The sequence below is a fragment of the Pan troglodytes genome, chromosome X (assembly GCF_028858775.2).
Source record: "Pan troglodytes isolate AG18354 chromosome X, NHGRI_mPanTro3-v2.0_pri, whole genome shotgun sequence".
NCBI lineage: Eukaryota > Metazoa > Chordata > Mammalia > Primates > Hominidae > Pan > Pan troglodytes.
In genome coordinates, this window is record NC_072421.2 from 115,922,611 (window position 1) to 115,941,699 (window position 19,089).

At 40.2% G+C, this 19,089-nt stretch overlaps 1 protein-coding gene across 4 annotated transcripts in view; it reads left to right on the top strand.

Annotated features, from left to right (window-relative positions):
• The window catches only part of WDR44 (WD repeat domain 44), a 103,860-nt gene that overhangs the window by 76,911 nt on the left and 7,860 nt on the right, over window positions 1-19,089 (top strand). For 3 of the 4 annotated variants that reach the window (XR_010154628.1, XM_016943651.3, XM_016943653.3), the window contains 3 exons: window positions 9,797-9,910; window positions 13,709-13,831; window positions 18,382-18,573. Coding sequence is in view for 3 of the 4 variants with exons in the window: in XM_016943651.3 (XP_016799140.1) it covers window positions 9,797-9,910; window positions 13,709-13,831; window positions 18,382-18,573 (429 nt within the window). In the remaining variant the exon portion in view is untranslated. The remainder of the gene's footprint in view (window positions 1-9,796; window positions 9,911-13,708; window positions 13,832-18,381; window positions 18,574-19,089) is intronic. The other variant, XM_016943654.3, reaches the window with a different exon arrangement.

Genomic DNA, 19,089 nt, shown 5'->3' on the forward strand with positions numbered 1-19,089 from the left:
GGTCTGGGACTATGTCTTCATTCACTCTAGAGATATTTATTAAGTGCCTACTATCTTTATTAATCACTGTTCTAGGAGCTAGAGATACAGTAAGTGAACAAAAGAGACAAAAATATCTGTGAACAAGAGACAAAAATAGAATGGAGCATACATTGTAGTGGAAGAAGACAGAAAATAAGTAAATTTTATAATATAAAGTTTTTTTTTTTTTTTTGAGATAGAGTTTCACTATTGTTGCCTAGGCTGGAGTGCAGTGGCACAATCTTGGCTCACTGCAACCTCTGCCTCCTGGGTTCAAGCGATTCTCCTGCCTCAGCCTCCCAAGTAGCTGGAATTACAGGCACGTACCACCACTCCCAGCTAATTTTTTTGTATTTAGTAGAGACGGAGTTTCACTATGTTGATCAGGCTGGTCTCGAACTCCTGACCTCAGGTGATCCACCCGCCTTGGCCTCCCAAAGTGTTGGGATTACAAGCGTGAGCCACTGTGCCAGGCTATAAGTTAATTTTTTAAACCACTTTATTGAGGTATGATTGGTATTCAAAAAGCTGTATGTATTTATTATATAGAACTTAATGAGTTTGGAGATAAGTATACAAGCATGAAACCATCACCACCGTCTGTGCCATAACCCAAGCATCACCTATAAAAGTTTATTCTCATCCTCTTATTTATTAAGTATACGATACAGTATTGTAAACTGTATGCACTGTGCTATATAATAGATCTCTCAAACTTAATCATTTTGAAAGTGAAACTTTGTACCCTTTGACTAATACCACCTGTTTTTGCCAGCCCCAAGGCCCTCGCAATCACTGTTCTACTCTGCTTCTATGAGTTTGTTGTTTCTAGATTCATCATATAAGTGGCATTATGTAGTATTTGTCCAAAAAGTATCTGGCTTAATTTCACTTAGCATAATGTCTTCCAGTTTCATTCATGTTATCACAAATGCCAGGATTTTCTTTTTATGACTGAATAGTATTCTGTTGTGTGTATATGCCACATTTTCTTTATCCATTCATCTGTCAATGGACATTTAGGTTGTTTCCATGTCTAGGCTATTGTGAATAATGCTGCAGTGAACATGGGAGTTCAGATACCTCTCTGACATACTGATTTTATTTACTTTAAATATATACCCAGAAGTGGAATTGCAGGATCATATGGTAGTTCTATTTTAAGTTTTTACAGGAACTTTCATACTGATTTTCATAGTAGGTGCACCAATTTACATTCCCATCGACTGTACAGGGTTCCATTTTATCCACATCTTCACTAATACTTGTTATCTTATATATATATATATGTGTGTGTGTGTATGTGTATATATATATATGTGTGTGTATATATATATATATGTATGTATATATATATAATGTTCATCCTAACAGGTGTGAGGTGATATATCATTGTGGTTTTGATTTGGAAATCAAATCACCTGATTAATTGGTGATGTTGAGCACCTTTTCATGTACTCATTGGCCATTTGTATGTCCTCTTTGGAGAAATGTCTATTTAGGTCCTTTGCCTATTTTAAAAATTGGGTTATTTGTTTGAATTTTGGGGTTTTTGACATTCAGTTGTAGGGGTTTCTTACATATTTTAGATATCAACCATTCATTAGATAAACGGTTTGCAAATATTTTCTCCCATTCTGTAAGTTGCCTTTTCATGTTGTTGGTTGTTTCTTTTGTTGTGCAGAAGCTTTTTAGTTTGATACAGTCCCGTATGTCTATTTTTGCTTTTGCTGCTGGTGCTTTTGGTGTGGTGTCATATCCAAGAAATCATTGCCAAGTCCAATGTCAAGAAGTTTTTTTCCTGTTTTCTTCTAGGAGTTTTACAGCTTCAGGCCTTACATTTAAGTATTTAATACATTTTGAGTTTATTTTTGTATATGATGTAATATAAGAGTCCAATTTCATTTTTTTGCATGTGTATCTCCAAAGGTAATCAGTTTTGTGAAGAAAAGTAAAACAAAGTGGGATGGCAGGGAGTAAATAAGGTGGGTGAGCAAAGCTTCACTGAGAAGTTGTTGTTCGAGCAAAGTACAAAGGAGGTAAGGAAATGATCATATGATAAGACCATTCCAGGTAGAGAGAGCAGCAAGTGAAGCTGCTATAAGGCAGGAGTTCTGGTGTGCTCAAAAAACAGCAGCAAGGGCAGCTGGAGCCAGTGAGTGAGAAGGAGAGGAAAATAGAAAAGGAAAACATAGAGATGTCGATGCGGGGATCAGAACATATAGGACATTGCAAGGACTTTGGCTTTTGCTCTGAGTAAGTTGGGAATCAGTGGGTTTTCAAACAGAGAATGACATAATCTGATTTATTTTAAAAGGATCATTCTGACTTCTATACTGAGAACAAACTATAAGAAGATAAGGACCAGGCATGGTGGCTTATGCCTGTAATCCCAGCACTTTGGGAGGCCAAGGTGGGCGGATCACCTGAGGTCAGGAGTTCGAGACCAGCCTGACCAACAAGGTGAAACCCTGTCTCTACTAAAAATACAAAAATTAGCTGGGTGTGGTGGCAGGTGCCTGTATTCCCAGCTCCTCGGGAGGCTGAGACAGGAGAACCACTTGAACCTGGGAGGTGGAGGTTGCAGTGAGCCAAGATCACACCACTGCACTCCAACCTAGGTGATGGAGCAAGACTCCATCTCAAAAAAAAAGATAAGAAATGTCTTGTTAATTCTGGTATTCCAAATAAGCAATACAGTATATCTGCTACATATTGTATGTGCTAATGAATGTCAAAAGCCTTATAATTTTCCATAGCAATCCAACTTTATAATATCTTTAGATAGGGCGGGCATGGTGGCCCATACCTGTAATCCCAGCACTTTGGGAGGCTGAGGCAGATGGATCACCTGAGGTCAGGAGTTAGAGACCAGCCTGGCCAACATGGTGAAACCCCATCTCTACTAAAAATACAAAAAAATTAGCTGGGTGTGGTGGCATGTGCCTGTAGACCCAACTACTCGAGAGGCTGAGGCAGGAGAATCACTTGAACCCGGGAGGCGGAGGTTGCAGTGAGCTGAGATGGTGCCACTGCACTCCAGCCTGGGCAACAGAGCAAGACTCCGTCTAAAAAAGAAAATCTTTAGATAATTAGAACATTTGAGTATGGATTAGATATTAGATGATATAAATGGTATTTTTTAGGCATGAGAATGGCACGGTAATCATATTTAAAAGAAGGGTTATCAGAGGTATATATAGAAGTATCTACTGATAAAATTATTAGTGTCTAGATCTTGCTTTCAATGCTGCAGCAAAAATAAACAAAAATGGGAAGACTGATAAAGTAGGTAAAATTTTGATAATTGTTAAAGCAGGTGATGGATGCATGGGGTTCAGTATATTATATGGAGTTCATTATACTCTTCCATCTACTTTTGTATATATTTAAAATGCCCATAATAAAAAGACAGTGGCCGGGCATGGTGGCTCATGCTTGTAATCCCAGCACTTTAAGAGGCCAAGGTGGGAGGATCACTTGAGCCCAGGAGTTCAAGACCAGTCCAGGCAACAAAGAGAGACCCTGTCTCTACAAACAAACACAACAAAAATTAGCTGAGTGTGGTGGCACATGCCTGTGGTCCCACCTACTCAGGAGGCTGGGGTGAAAGGATCGTTGGAGCCCAGGAGGCAGAGGTTACAGTGAGCCGAGGCCATGCCACTGCACTCTAGCCTGGGCAGCAGAACAAGACCCTATCTCAAAAAAAAAAAAAGAAAGAAAAATATATGTATAAAACATTTTACTTGGTAATTCTACCTTTAATAATTTATCATAAAGGAATAATCAAGAAAAAATAAATACCAAAAAATAGAACAAAAAACAAAAACAAACCAAAAAATTATTAGATATTCTGAAAGATAAGTAAAAAGATTCTCATCTTAGTGTTTTCATAATAGCTAGAATTTGAACAACCTAAATTTCTAACAGTTGGAAAATAAAAACTGGTATAACCCATGCAGTAAAATACATGCAGTCCTTAAATTGTTTTCAAAGACTATTTAATGATGTTAAAAATGGTCACAATAAAACATAAAGTGAAGAAAGCAGAATGTGAAATTGGATACAATATTACCACAATTTTGACTAAAAAGTACCTATAAATATACATATATATTTTAAGGGATAAGAGTCTCCCTCTGTCACCCATGCTGGAGTGCTGTGGTGCCATCATAGCACATTGTGACCTCAAACTTCTGGGTTCAAGCAATCCTCCCACCTCAGTCTCCTGGGTAGCTTGTGCTACAGGCAAGCACCACCATGCCTGGCTTTTTTTTTTTTTTTTTTTTGGAGACGGAGTCTTGCTCTGTCACCCAGGCTGGAGTGCAGTGGCGCAATCTCTGCTCACTACAAGCTCCGCCTCCCGGGTTCACGCCATCCTCCTGCCTCAGCCTCCCGAGTAGCTGGGACTACAGGCGCCTGCCACCACGCCCAGCTAATTTTTTGTATTTTTAGTAGAGACGGGGTTTCACCATGTTAGCCAGGATAGTCTCCATCTCCTGACCTCGTGATCTGCCCTCCTCGGCCTCCCAAAGTGCTGAGATTACAGGCGTGAGCCACCACACCCGGCAAAATGGGCAGACATCTGTAACTAACTCATTAGTTCATATTATTTGAGAGAAACTGCTCTAGCCATCTCAGTACATCCTCTCCACCATGAAGTAAGCTCCATGAGGGGAGGAATCTTTTTTTTTTTTCTTTTCGCTCTGTCGTCCAGGCTGGAGTGCAGTGGCACGATCTCGGCTCACTGCAAGCTCTGCCTCCGGGGTTCACGCTATTCTCCTGCCTCAGCCTCCCGAGTAGCTGGGACTGCAGGCGCCTGCCACCAAGCCTGGCTAATTTTTTTGTATTTTTAGTAGAGATGGGGTTTCACCGTGTTAGCCAGGATGGTCTTGATCTCCTGACCTCGTGATCTGCCCGCCTCGGCCTCCCAAAGTGCTGAGATTACAGGCGTGAGCCACCGTGCCTGGCCTATTTTTTTAATTAAAAAATAATTTTGAGGCTAGGCACAGTGGCTTATTACACTTGTAATCCTGGCGCTTTGGGAGGCCGAGGTGGGTGGATCAGTTGAGATCAGGAGTTCAAGACCAGCCTGGCCAACATGGTGAAATCCCATCTCTACTAAAAATACAAAAAGTAGCCAGGTATGGTGACAGCCACCTGTAATCTCAGCTACTTGGGAGGCTGAGGCATGAGAATCGCCTGAACCCAGGAGGCAGAGGTTGCAGTGAGCCAAGATTGCACCACTGCACTCCAGCCTGAGTGACAGAGCAAGACTCCATCTCAAAAAATAGTAATAATAATAATAATGATTATTTTTGTAGAGACAGTCTCACTGTGTTGTCCAGTCTGGTCTCAAACTCCTGGCCTCAAGCAATCCTCCTGCCTCAGCCTCCCAAAGCACTGGGATTACAGGGACAAACTACCGTGCCTGGCCCTATAAATATTTATAGATAAAAGACTTTAAGGAAATATGCTAAATTATTAATAATATTCTTTATCTCTGAGTGATAGGATTTCACATCTTTTGATTCTTTATACTCTGTTTTTCTAAAGTTTTCTTTTATGCTTACCTACTTTTATTAAAACAAATGGAAGAGGGGAATGTAAATTAGTTCAACCATTATGGAAGACAGTGTGGCAATTCCTCAAAGACCTAGAACCAGAAATACCATTTGACCCAGCAATCCCATTACTGGGTATATACCCAAAGGAATAGAAATCATTGTGTTATAAAGATACATGCAGGCATATGTTCATTGCAGCACTATTCCATATAGCAAAGACATTGAATCAACAAAAATGCCTATCAATGATAGACTGGGTAAAGAAAATGTGGTACATATATACCATGGAATACTATGCAGCCATACAAAGGAATGAGAGCATGTCCTTTGCAGGGACATGGCTGGAACTGGAAGCCATTATCCTCAACAAACTAATGCAGGAACAGAAAACCAAACGCCACATGTTATCACTTATAAGTAGAAGCTGAACAATGAGAACACATGGACACAGGGAGGGGAACAACACACAGTGGGGCCTGTCAGGGGGATGGGAGGAGGGAGAGCATCAGGAACAATAGCCAATGCATGTGGGGCTTAATACCTAGGTGATGGGTTGATAAGTGCAGCAAACCACCCTGGCACACGTTTATGTAAGAAACCTGCACATTCTGCACATGTATCTTGGAACTTAAGAAGTATTATTTTTTAATTCAAAACATAAAAAAAAAAGAGACTATAAAAGTTTCAGGTTTAAACTTTTTGACCCAGTAATAACCCTAATATAAGGATAAGGAAATAGGCCAGGTACAGTGGCTCACGCCTGTAATCCCAGCACTTTGGGAGGCTGAGGCAGGTGGATCACTTGAGATCAGGAGTTCGAGACCAGCCTGGCCAACATAGTGGAACCCTGTCTCTACTAAAAATACAAAAATTAGATGGGTGTGGTGCTGTGTGCCTATAACCCCAGGTTCTCGGGAGGCTGAGGCAGGAGGATTGCTTGAACCCAGGAGACAGAGGTTGCAGTGAGCCAAGATCGTGCCACTGCACTCCAGCCTGGGTGACAGAGCAAGACTCAGTCTCAAAAAAAAAAAAAAAAAGATAAGGAAATAGTCAAATATGGATAAAGATTCAAAGATTCATGTTCCAGGGCATTCATTGAATTGCTGGGTTTTATTTATTTGTTTGTTTTTGTTTTTTGTTTGTTTGTTTGTTTTTGAGACAGAGTCTCGCTCAGGTTCTAGTGATTCTCCTGCCTTAGCCTCCCGAGTAGCTGGGATTACAGGTGTGCACCACACCCGGCTAATTTTTGTATTTTTAGTAGAGATGGAGTTTCACCATGTTGGCCAGGCTGGTCTCCAACTCCTGACCTCAGGTGATCCGGTTGCCTCAGCCTTCCAAAGTGCTGGGATTACAGGAGTGAACCACCATGCCTGGCCGAATTACTGTTTTTATTAGCAGAAAAGTTGGAAATGTCTAAGTGACCAACAAAGGAAGAATGATTAATCGTGATGCATCCATATTATGCAGCTACTAAATGTTTTCAAAGCATGAAATACAGAAAATGCTCATGGTATAATAGGAAGATTGGTAAATTTCATGTTTAATATGATTTCAAATACATTTTTTAAAAATGAAAGATCGAAGAGAGACAAAACGTTAGCAGGTTTGGGGTGATGTTAATTTTTCTGTTTTTTTTTTTTTCTCCGAATTGTCTACACTGATCATGTATTATTTTATAACTTAAAAAATTTAGGCTGGGTGCGGTGGCTCACACCTGTAATCCCAGCACTTTGGGAGGCCGAGGCGGGTGGATCATGAGGTCAGGAGTTCAAGACCAGCCTGGCCAAGATGGTGAAACGCCGTCTCTACCAAAAATACAAAAATTAGCCAGGCACGGTGGCAGGCGCCTGTAATCCCAGCTACTCGGGGGGCTGAGGCAGGAGAATCGCTTGAACCCGGAGGGCAGAGGTTGCAGTGAGCCAAGATTGCACCACTGCACTCCAGCCTGAGTGACAGTGAGACTCCATCTTAAAAAAAAAAAAAAATTTAGTCTGGTCATGGTGGCTCACACCTGTAATCCCAGCACTTTGGGAGGCCGAGGCGGGTGGATCACCTGAGGTCAGGAGTTCAAGACCAGCCTGGCCAACATGGTGAAACCCTGTGTCTACCAAAAATATAAAAAATTAACTAGGCGTGGTGGCATGTGCCTGTAATCTCAGCTACTTGGGAAGCTGAGGCAGTAGAATGGCTTGAACTTGGGAGACAGAGGTTGCAGTGAGCCAAGATCATGCCATTGCACTCCAGCCTAGGCAACAAGAGTGAAACTCCGAATCTGATTTGTATGTAATGAGGGAAGCCTGTTTAGCTGTATGTCTCCCAGCAGTGCTCACTAGTCTGGTAGTAAAATTGAGGGGGGTGAGGATGGTAGTCATCTAGCATTAGAAGTGCTTGGCAAAGGTTACAGGAGTCTGTGTTGGTGGTCTACCTCCATGGTTGATGTGAAGATGTTTTTTATTAACTGTAAAGTTCTACACGAATAATAGTGGTAGTTTTTAATCTATCCCCATGCCACTGTCCTCATTCAAGCCCTCATTATTCTTACTTAAACTTATTGACTGCTTTTCCTGCCTCCATGCTCTCTCCAAACCATCTTTTACGTTACTGCCCAGAGTTCTTTTTCTGAAGCACCGGTAAGATGGTGGTGGTTTTTTCCTTTCAGAAACCTGTGTTGGCTCTCCATGTCTGAACTTTTAAGCCACAAATTTGAGGCCTTTTTATTATTTATTTTATTTTATTTATTTATGTATTTTTGGAGACAGAGTTTCACTCTTGTGGCCCATGCTGGAGTGCAATGCCGTGATCTCAGCTCACCGCAACCTCCACCTCCTGGGTTCAAGCGATTCTCCTGCCTTAGCCTCCCAAGTAGCTGGGATTACAGGCATGCGCCACCATGCCCAGCTAATACTGTGTTTTTAGTAGGGACGGAGTTTCTCCATGTTGGTCAGGCTGATCTTGAACTACCGACCTCAGGTGATCTGCCTGTCTCGGCCTCCCAAAATGCTGGGATTACAGGCATGAGCCACCGTGCCTGGCCAAGGCCTTTTTGAATGTGATCCCAAAGTACCTTTCTACCCTAATTTCTGACTACATCTCCATATACTGTTTTCTCTGTCCTCCTCATCCTACCTACCTTTCCCTAAATATGCGAGGCTTAGCTAACCCTCTGTTCTTGCTCATGCTATGTCATGTAAAACATTTGAAGGACAAACTTTGGACTTACAGTTAGATGACTTGTATTACTGCTTTGGTTCTGCTGTTCACAGGTGGCTGTGTGGCCTTTAATATATTATTTTAACCTCTTCGATCCTCAGGGGTTTTTTGTGTGTTTTGTTTGTTTGTTTGTTTGTTTTTACTAATTTCTTCATCTTTATACTGTTAATACCTACCTCAAAGAATTGTTAGAATTTATTCAGATAATGAATACAAAAGCATGTTGTAACTAGATGCACAGTACACATGTATGGCATTATTTTCTACCTACCTCTGTCAGTATGCTTTTGACTTCAAATAACAGAAATCCAACTGAAAATGGCTTAAACAGTGAGGAAGCAACTCTGGAGGTAAGGCGGTTCCAGGGTTGGTTAATTCAGCAGCTCAGTAGCATCGTCCTACTATCTCCCTGCTTTGTACTCTTTGTTTTGTTCCTTTCGGCTTTTTACACTGTGGTCTTAAGATGGCTGCTACAGTCTTAGTTGTCACATGAAGTCAGCAATGTTCAGATGCAGGAAAGGAGGAGTCCTATTAGTGTGACCCTCTTTAAGGGTGAGAAAATCTCTCTAGAAGCCTCCCCTCATCCCCACCCCATAAACTTTGCCCGATGTCTAATTCATGGAAATTGTACCACATGCCTAACCAGTCATCACTGGGAAGGGAAATCAGCTAATCTTCATTAGCTTAGACCAATCATGATTCACTCGCTGCTACTGGCCGTCACCTCTCCTGAAGGAACAGATGCTTATTAGGGGCTCTATTAGGGAGGGAAAAGATTGTGACAGCACGATGTCTTCAGGGATGACCCTGGTTTGTTAGGGCAAGGAGATGAAAGGAAGAGGTGCTAAGTAGTAAATCAGCATAAAGGGGAGCTTGCTTTTGGTGACTCAAGATTTCAATCAGGCATCATACAAAATGCTGAGAGAACAGATGGGGTGGGAAGAATGTGAAACTAGTTTTACATTGCAGTTTCAAAGTTTATCTTTATATCCAAATAGGTATGCAGTGGAACTGATGAAGACCCTGATGATAAAAACGCACCCTTTCGGCAACGGCCATTTTGCAAATATAAAGGACATACTGCTGATCTCCTTGATCTTTCATGGTCTAAAGTAAGAAATTCTTATTTGAATCATATAGTAATTCTGCGTATAAGGAGCTGATGCTGTAGTCTTAAAGCAGAATTTCTTCTCCGGGAAACCTCAGTTTTTTGTCTTAAGGCCTTCAACTGATTGGATGAGGCCCACCCACATAGTCAAGGGTGATCTCCTTTACTTAAAATCAACTGATTATAGGTATTAATCACATGTACAGAATACCTTCACAGCAACAACTAGATTGGTGTTTGATTAAATAATTGAGTACTAGCTTAATAATTAAATAATTGAGTATAGCTAAGTTGATACATAAAATTAACTGTTATAACCACCTTCTTACCAGAATTAACACCTTTTCTTTGAACTCATTCTCCTTAACCTTTCTCTAGCATTTGATGATTTGATGCTATTGATCTTTCTTGAACTAATTGATTTTGGAGCACTGTATGTTCTAGATTCCCTTCCTATCTCACTGACTATTCCCTTGTTTCCTTCATGGAGGAAATATGTAATAGTTAAAAAAAAAAATTGAGAACCTGTGCAACTATACCTGCTATGTACCAAGTACTTTTCATTCACTCAAAACATATCTGTTGATCATTTTACCACCTGGTTAAGAAATGACCTCTGGAGCCAGACTCCCAAGGTACATATTCTTCCTAGTCTGCCCCTTACATTGTGTGACCTTGGGCAAGTTATTTAACCTCACCATGCCTCATCTGCAAAATAGACATAATAAAAATACCTTCCTCATAGGGTTATAACAGGGAAAGATTAACTGAGCTAGTAAATATAAAGCACTTGCCTAGAACATAATTGTTCAATTAATATTAGCAGTGATGATAATGATTAACTGAGCTAGTAAATATAAAACACTTGCCTAGAACATAATAATGCTCAGTTAATATTAGCAATGATCGTCATCATCATCATCATCACTATCTGCCAAGTAGCATTTTAGCCACTGGGGACACAGACAAAAGTTAAGTACTTTACATGTGCTCTGTTCGTACCCTCAAAACAACCTTATGCGATTGTTGATGTTTCCTTATCAAGGATTTAAAAAACCAAGGGTCATACGTGTTAAAGAACATGCTTAAAGGCGTATAGCTAGGGAGATACGGGAGTTTAGGTTCAAACCCTATGACTTCGGAGCATTACTCTCTAGCCCATTCCAGTGTCACAGTAGCTAATCACTACAAGGAAACAGGATGACAAAAATAACAAATGTTAGACACGTTGAAAGATTTAAGAAATCATAAATTTTTTATACTTTCCGTTTTATACTTTATTTCCATTCTATCTCTTAGGAGGCAGCAGTAATATGATTTAGTATCTATCCAGCTACCTAATTGTCTCAAGTGAGTAATGTGCATTTTTAAGGACTGGTGCCAGCCTATAAACCACCTGGTCTTCCTGGTCCTTGATGATACGAATACAGAATACCAGTCTGTGAAGAGATAAGTGCAGAAACCAAGAGTAAACTATTTAGAAGTGTTTATGGCAGTTTTCACAATAAGTTTATACCTGTTTAATCTTTTAAAACTTGAGCTTCTATTTTGTATAATAATACAAAATGGGGCTTTTATTTTATATGCCTTTTATTTTTATTTCATTTTTCTAGTAAATGTTTTCTGTATTTTAAAATAGTTTCAGTCCACAACTCATTGGAAATTTAAAAAAACAAAAACAATCCTTCACCAGAAATAGTCTGAGAAGCACTAGTCTAGATGAGTTATTTCAATGGGGTGCTGCCCCATACAGGAATGGTTCCTAAAGGTCTATCCTCATATCCCCAACCCCTCCACCCCACCTCCATCCAGAGGAAAGGAACAAAATTTCTGCAACAAGATTCTAAGCCTCTCCAGGGTAGGAACCAGATATTATTTTACTGTTTTTTGCTTTTCAAACACCAACTCAAACCAGATATTGTTTCTCTTTAATGTCTATCACAGTGTTTTTAGTGAGTTTTCTATTTGTTGAAGGTGTATTTTGTGCCAATAACAAGAATTACCGTGTTAATTCTTACAATAACAACCCCGTGAGGTAGACAACCTGATTTTGTCTCGAGGAAGAGATTGAGCCCCTGTGACCTATCTAAAATCACAAAATTAGTTATGGGTAGAACTTAGATTTTAATCTAATTTATCTGACTTCTAAGATCAGTGCTTAGTTTAAGAACGTTATTTAATTTCGTTTATTTAATAAAAAGTATTTATTAAATACTTATAAAAGAACAAGTCTTTCTTAAAGAATACTTATTTGGAGCAAGTCTTAACATGTCTTCAGCATCTTCACTTAATATTTTAGGGATGTCTTCATACCTCTTTCATATGCTCAAAGCAATGAGCTATTGCAGGAATTGAATACAGTCAGTTTCTGTTTTTTGTTTTTTTCTTCTGTTTTCTTTTTTTTGAGACAGAGTCTCGCTCTGTTGCCAAGGCTGGAGTGCAGTGGCACGATCTCAGCTCACTGCAACCTCCATCTCCCAGGTTCAAGCGATTCTCCTGCCTCAGCCTCCCCGAGTAGCTGGAATTGCAGGCGTGGGCCACCACGCCCAGCTAATTTTTTTTTTATTTTTAGTGGAGATGGGGTTTCACCATGGTGGCCAGACTGATCTCGAACTCCTGACCTCAAATGATCCACCTGCCTCAGCCTCCCAAAGTGCTGGGATTACAGGCATGGGCCACTGTGTCCAGCCAAATAAAGTCAGTTTTAATGAACATAGGTTCATGGTGTGCCATAGGTTAAGTTTTTATACAGTTGGTATTAATCAACAGGAAATTATAATGCATATACTCTTAAAAACTTTTCTGGAACTGAGTGGATCTTGAAAATAAAAATGATTGTTAGATATTTCAAAGATTATTGTAAATTTCCAAATTCTGTTTTTTAATTCTTTACTTTTAATCATAAAGTATACCATCTATTTGAAAACAGGTATACCACAATGTACCTACTTCATAGTGTTGCTATATAATGCGAAGAACAATGCTTAACACATCGTAAGTATGCGATCAATGTCACCATTGCCTTGATTTGTTTAGCACCTTTAGGCACACCAAAGAATACAGAGGTATCATTTGAGTTTTCTCATTCAGTATAACTCATAGTTCTCCTCCTTAAATAGATTATGTTGAGGAATTAATGAGCTTCTGCCAGCTGAAAGCTTTTGACAGATAGATGTTTGGTTCCTGGGCGATGGGGCCGTCACGGTGCCTAAGTCAGTTACACTACCATCTTCTAGCCTTGAACATTCTGTGATCTATTCTGAAAGATTTGACAATTTCTATTCTCTAATTTTCTTGCCTAGAGTGTGACAGGTGCACAATAACTTTTCATTTCCATGCTGCATTATAGGGTAATCTTTTTGAAGACATTTTAAATGACAATTAGAGATCTATGTGAGTTAAAATTTACCAGTGTTATCAGTGTGAAAATAACTGAAGTGACAATAAAATGAATAGATGCCTTATTCTGATAGCTAAGTTCCAATATGTGCAGGTGATAACAACTAAGGCACACCTTAGTTCTCTGCTGGTGCCTGGCAGATTTCTTTAGACATTGATAAGATTCATCTGAATTTCAGAACAGGTAATGTCAAAAAGTTTTAGAATTAGTGAAATATGGTACTTAACTGTTTGGGGGAAAATGGGATCTTCCAAGTGAATTTGATAATCTTTTGTTCTTTCCGATGCTGCATTTAACAATAACAAAACTGTTGAGATACAAAAACCAAAAGTTCACTTTTATTGTATAAATAGGGTTCTTTTTCATATAGTGATAACATAGTCAATGTCATTTTCCCCATAGAACTACTTTCTTCTTTCTTCTTCAATGGATAAAACAGTCAGATTATGGCACATTTCTCGAAGAGAATGCCTTTGCTGTTTTCAACATATAGATTTTGTCACTGCCATAGCTTTTCATCCAAGAGTAAGTAACTATTTATACATGTTTTTGTTAACCTCTAAGGAAGGTGAGAGAACCTGATTTCTCTAGAGGGCAATTGGACTACAGGAAAAAAATTATTAACAGCTACATAGTTATGAGCAATTTAATTTTGTGTTTCATTTTGCTTTAGAAATGAGAAAGGAAATATTCTGCTGATCTGCATTAGAAAAACTGGGGATATTATATCCTAAATCTTTATTAAGACATGCAAGGTATAAATAAATGAAATAAAGTATCCTATTAAAGATGAGAGATATTGGAGATGGAGGAAGAAGAGACAGCAGATGGATAAATGAGAAAGGGAAGTACCTAGGCAGAAATAATGAGAAGACTGGGGAGGGAAGAGACAGAGAAAAAGACTGAAAGAGGCAAAGACGAAAATTCATTACAAGATACACTGAATTCATATTGTTAGTCTTGATATCCCTTCTTTATTCCTTTTCAGTATAGAAAATCCTTTCATATCTTTCCCCCAGAAATAAAGTATTTCATATGATTTCAGCCAAATGAGAAAAATCTGCTGTCATGGAATTGCAGACCTATTGTATGCCCTTAGAGGATGGAGCCACCAAATGCTTAAGGCTAAATTAGTTACAGATTTTTGCAACTGTAAGCAAAAGGGAAATCACATGTTGGTGCTGACTGCACTAGCTCTATTAAGCAGAGGACTCGAGCTGACCCTAGCAACAAGTTTCCCTTACCTAAGTTGTTGTTATGATTACATTTCCAGTGGTGTCCTCATCTTTATATGTTTAACACACATTATCTTTTTAATGTAACATTTTAATCATATTCACATTTCTTCATCTCCCCCAAATTAAGAAGACTGACTTGTTTTCAATATACTTTCCTTCCCTGAGCAGGCTTGTAACATAAGCAGTGATAATTCTGAACCCTTGAAGACTTGGTTAAGGGCCAGGCGCGGTGGCTCACACCTGTAATCCCAGCACTTTGGGAGGCCAAGGTGGGCAGATCACGAGGTCAAGAGATCAAGACCAACCTGGCCAACATGGTGAAACATTGTCTCTACTAAAAATACAAACGTTAGTCAGGCGTGGTGGCAGGTGCCTGTAGTCCCAGCTACTTGGGAGGCTGAGGCAAGAGAATCACTTGAACCCAGGAGGCAGAGGCTGCAGTGAGCTGAGATCACGCCAGCCTGGGCAATAGAGCGAGACTCTGTCTCAAAATAAAAAAAAAAAAGAGGAAGAAGACTTGGTTAAGAATTTTGGTGGCTCACGCCTATAATCTCCGCACTTTGGGAGGCTGAGGTGGGAGGATGGCTTTAGGCTAGGAGTTCAAGACCAGCCTGGACAACACAGTGAGACCCCACCTTTATCACACACAAAAAAACTATGTTAATTCTTACCAGTTTTGATGATCAAGTCATTAGAGTCCTGTTTCTGAATAACACCCCCATCCCTGTTCCCTATACACACAACAAAAGGATGGATTTACCCCATCAGCAACTGTGAGCAAAATCTTTCCATCCATAAATCTTTCCGTAACTCTATTTTAGCTATAAAGTATCAGCTTGGAAAGAGATATTTGGTTGTGTTCGTTTTCTTTCTCTTTCTTTTCTTTTCTTTTTATTTATTTATTTATTTTTGGAGACAGGGTCTCACTTTGTCACCCAGGCTGTAGTGCAGTGGTGCAGTCTCGGCTTACTGCAGCCTCAACTTCCCTGGCTCGGGTGATCCTCCTGCCTCAGCTCCCCAGGTAGCTGGGACTACAGGCATGCACCACTATGCCTGCACTATGCCTAGCTAATTTTTGTATTTTTAGTAGAGACAGGGTATTGCCATGTTGCCCAGGCTGGTCTCAAACTCCTAGGCTCAAAGCCATCTGCCCACCTCGGCCTCCCAAAGTGCTAGGATTAAAAGCATGAACCACTGCACCCATCCAGTTGTTTTCCATGTGGTATTTTATTATTTATTAAACTTTCTGTTCAGCCATGTTTTTTTTTTTTTTTTTTTTTTTTTTTTTTTTTTTTTGAAGACAGTCTCCAGGCTGGAGTGCAGTGGCACAATCTCGGCTCACTGCAACCTCCACCTCCCGAGTTCAAGCAGTTCTGCCTCAGCCTCCCAAGTAGTTGGGATTACAGACATGCACCACCACATCCAGCTAATTTTCATATTTTTATTAGAGATAGAGTTTCACCATGTTGGCCAGGCTGGTCTACAACTCTTGACCTCAAGTGATCCGCCTGCCTCGGCCTCACAAAGTGCTGGAATTACAGACGTGAGCCACTGCGCCTGGCCCAGCCAATGATTTTTTATAGTGCTTTTATTTGGTTTTATTTTGGAAACTATAAAGCCCTATTTCTAAAAATTGTACTGACCTGGAGTGTTTTTAAGAGGGGCTAGGAAAGAATAGGGTAGTGATGCCTTTTTTTAGGGGGGAAATATGACTTTTATTATAATGTTAAAGGAAGAAAGGTAGCAGAGTTAGAAAAGAAATAGCAAAATGGGCCAGGCGTGGTGGCTCATGTCTGTAATCCCAGCACTTTGGGAGGCCGAGGCGGGTGGATCACCTGAGGTCAGGAGTTCAAGACCAGCCTGGCCAGCATGGTGAAAACCCGTCTCTAATAAAAATAGAAAAATTAGCCGGCCGTCGTGTTGCATGCCTATAATCCCAGCTACTCAGGAGGCTGAGGCAGGAGAATTGCTTGAGCCAAGGAGGCGGAGGTTGCAGTGAGCCAAGATTGTGCCACTGTACCCCAGCCTGAGTGACAGAATGAGACTCCGTCTCAAAAAAAAAGGAATAGCAAAATGGAGATACACATACATAGATGTATGTATGTGACAATTCTGAATTAGAAGACTAAGTTAAAGTATTTTTACTTGTTCAGCTCTTCTACTGGTACACATTGAGTGAGCTTACATTATTTGTAGATTGTCTTTGACAGGTTTCAGAGATGGGTAAGAATAATAATCTTTGGCAAGGAACAGAAACCCTTAGGGCAGGGGGATTTGGGGTGGGGGAAGGAAAAAAAAAGAAGAAGAATCTTGGCTGGGTATGGTGGCTCACTCCTATAATCCCAGCACTTTGGGAGTTTGAGGCAGGAGGATCACTTGAGGCCAGGAGTTTGAGACTAGCCTGGGCAACATAGGGAGACCCCATTTTTATAAAAAAAATTTAAAATTAGCCAGGTATGGTGGTGTGCTTCTGTGATCCCAACTACTTGGGAGGCTGAGGTGAGAGGATTACTTGAGCCCAGGAGGTCGAGGCTGCAGTAAGCCGTGATCGAGCCTCTGTACTCCAGCCTGGGCAACAAACTGAGACCCCATCACCAAAAAAAAAAAAAAAAAAAAAAAGAAAGAAAGAAAAATTCTTATGTTGCCAAAAACAAAACAAGCTTAGTGGTAGGACTGATTTAGTTTAAAGGAGATTTCTCAATCCTAGTACTATTGACATTCTTTGTTACACGGGGGAGAGAAGGCTGTGCATTATAGGATATTTAGCAGCATCCCTGGCCTCTACACACTAAATACTGGTAGCATCCTGATCCTCCCACCAGTTTTGACAACCAAAATGTCTCCAGATAATGCTAGATGTCCCCTGCGGGGTCAGATTGCCGCAGGTTGAGAACCGCTGATTTGAGAGCAGAATTTGAATGATGAAGTAATTCTCTGTTGACATGGTGTTAGAGTTCCAAAAATGACTGGTTTTGGGGGCCACTAACTGATGTTACTCTTTATCCAAGTGTTACATGTATCCCAGAGGAAGGTATGATATAGGATAGTGTTTCCCATAGCATGTTCCTGAAAGGTCTAGCACCTCCCCTAAACACGCCCCCCCAAAAAAAGTCTGTGGTTAAATATGTTGAAAAGTGCTACCTACTTTATCCTCTGGTTGGAGATTCAAAATGCAGGTTAACTGAGAATCATGTTTAACTTTTTGTAACCCAGAATTTCTCAAACTTATTTGATCACAGAACCTTCTTCCATGCAATACACACTCAAACACTTTATCTATTGACATCCATATCTTGCAAAACAGCAGTTTAAGGATATGATAATTAGAATTTTATTTCTCCAAAGTGAATAGTGAGGTTTCTTATTGTTGTTACTGCTTTCGGTGCATAAAATAATGCTTGCTTAAAGAATAAAAATTTTTAAATGAAATCTTTTTTTTTTTTTTTTTGAGACGGAGTCTCAGTCTATTGCCAGGCTGGAGTACAGTGGTGCGATCTTGGCTCACTGCAACCTCCACCTCCTGGGTTCAAGCGATTCTCCTGCCTCAGCCTTCCGAGTAGCTGGGACTACAGCCGCGCACCACCATGCCCAGCTAATTTTTATATTTTTACTAGAGACGGGGTTTCACCATATTGGCCAGGATAGTGTCGATCTCTTGACCTTGTGATCCACTGCCTTGGCCTCCCCCAAAGTGCTAGGATTATAGGCGTGAGCCACCGCACCTGGCCCTGAAATCTACATTTTTAAACTATTCTAATAGACTTACTGATTTGATTTGCTAATGAGTTTTTTCTTGATGTGGTAAAATGAAAACTTTCTCTGTTGCCACCTCTTTAGGATGACAGGTATTTTCTAAGTGGGTCTTTGGATGGAAAGCTCCGCCTTTGGAACATACCTGACAAAAAAGTGGCTTTGTGGAATGAAGTAGATGGTCAGACAAAATTGATCACAGCTGCAAATTTCTGTCAGAATGGCAAATATGCAGTGATTGGGACATATGATGGCAGATGTATTTTCTATGATACAGAGGTAAATGATTGTTTTTTGTAAATTATATAATTGTATACTTAGTAAACACTTTCATGGTTTTGGACAAGTTGCTTATCCCCTCTGGGCTTTAACTGCATTTTCTCTAAATAGAGACAAATAATACCATGTCTGTCTTAAGAGTTGGAACAGATGACTTTTGAGATGTCTTCTAATTCTAATTTAAAAAAAAATTTTTTTTGAGATGGAGCCTCACTCTGTTGCCCAGGATGGAGTGCAGTGGAGCGATCTCGGCTCACTACAACCTCTACCTCCTGGATTCAAGTGATTCTTGTGCCTCAGCCTCCTGAGTAGCTGGGACTATAGGCACGTGCCACCACACTCAGCTAATTTTTGTATTTTTTGGTAGAGATGGGATTTCAACATGTTGGCCAGGCTGGTCTCGAACTCCTGACTTCAAGTGATTAACCTGCCTCAGCCTACCAAAGTGCTGGGATTATAGGCGTGAGCCACCACGCCCAAGCAAAAAGAATTTTTTTATAGAGACAAAGTCTCATT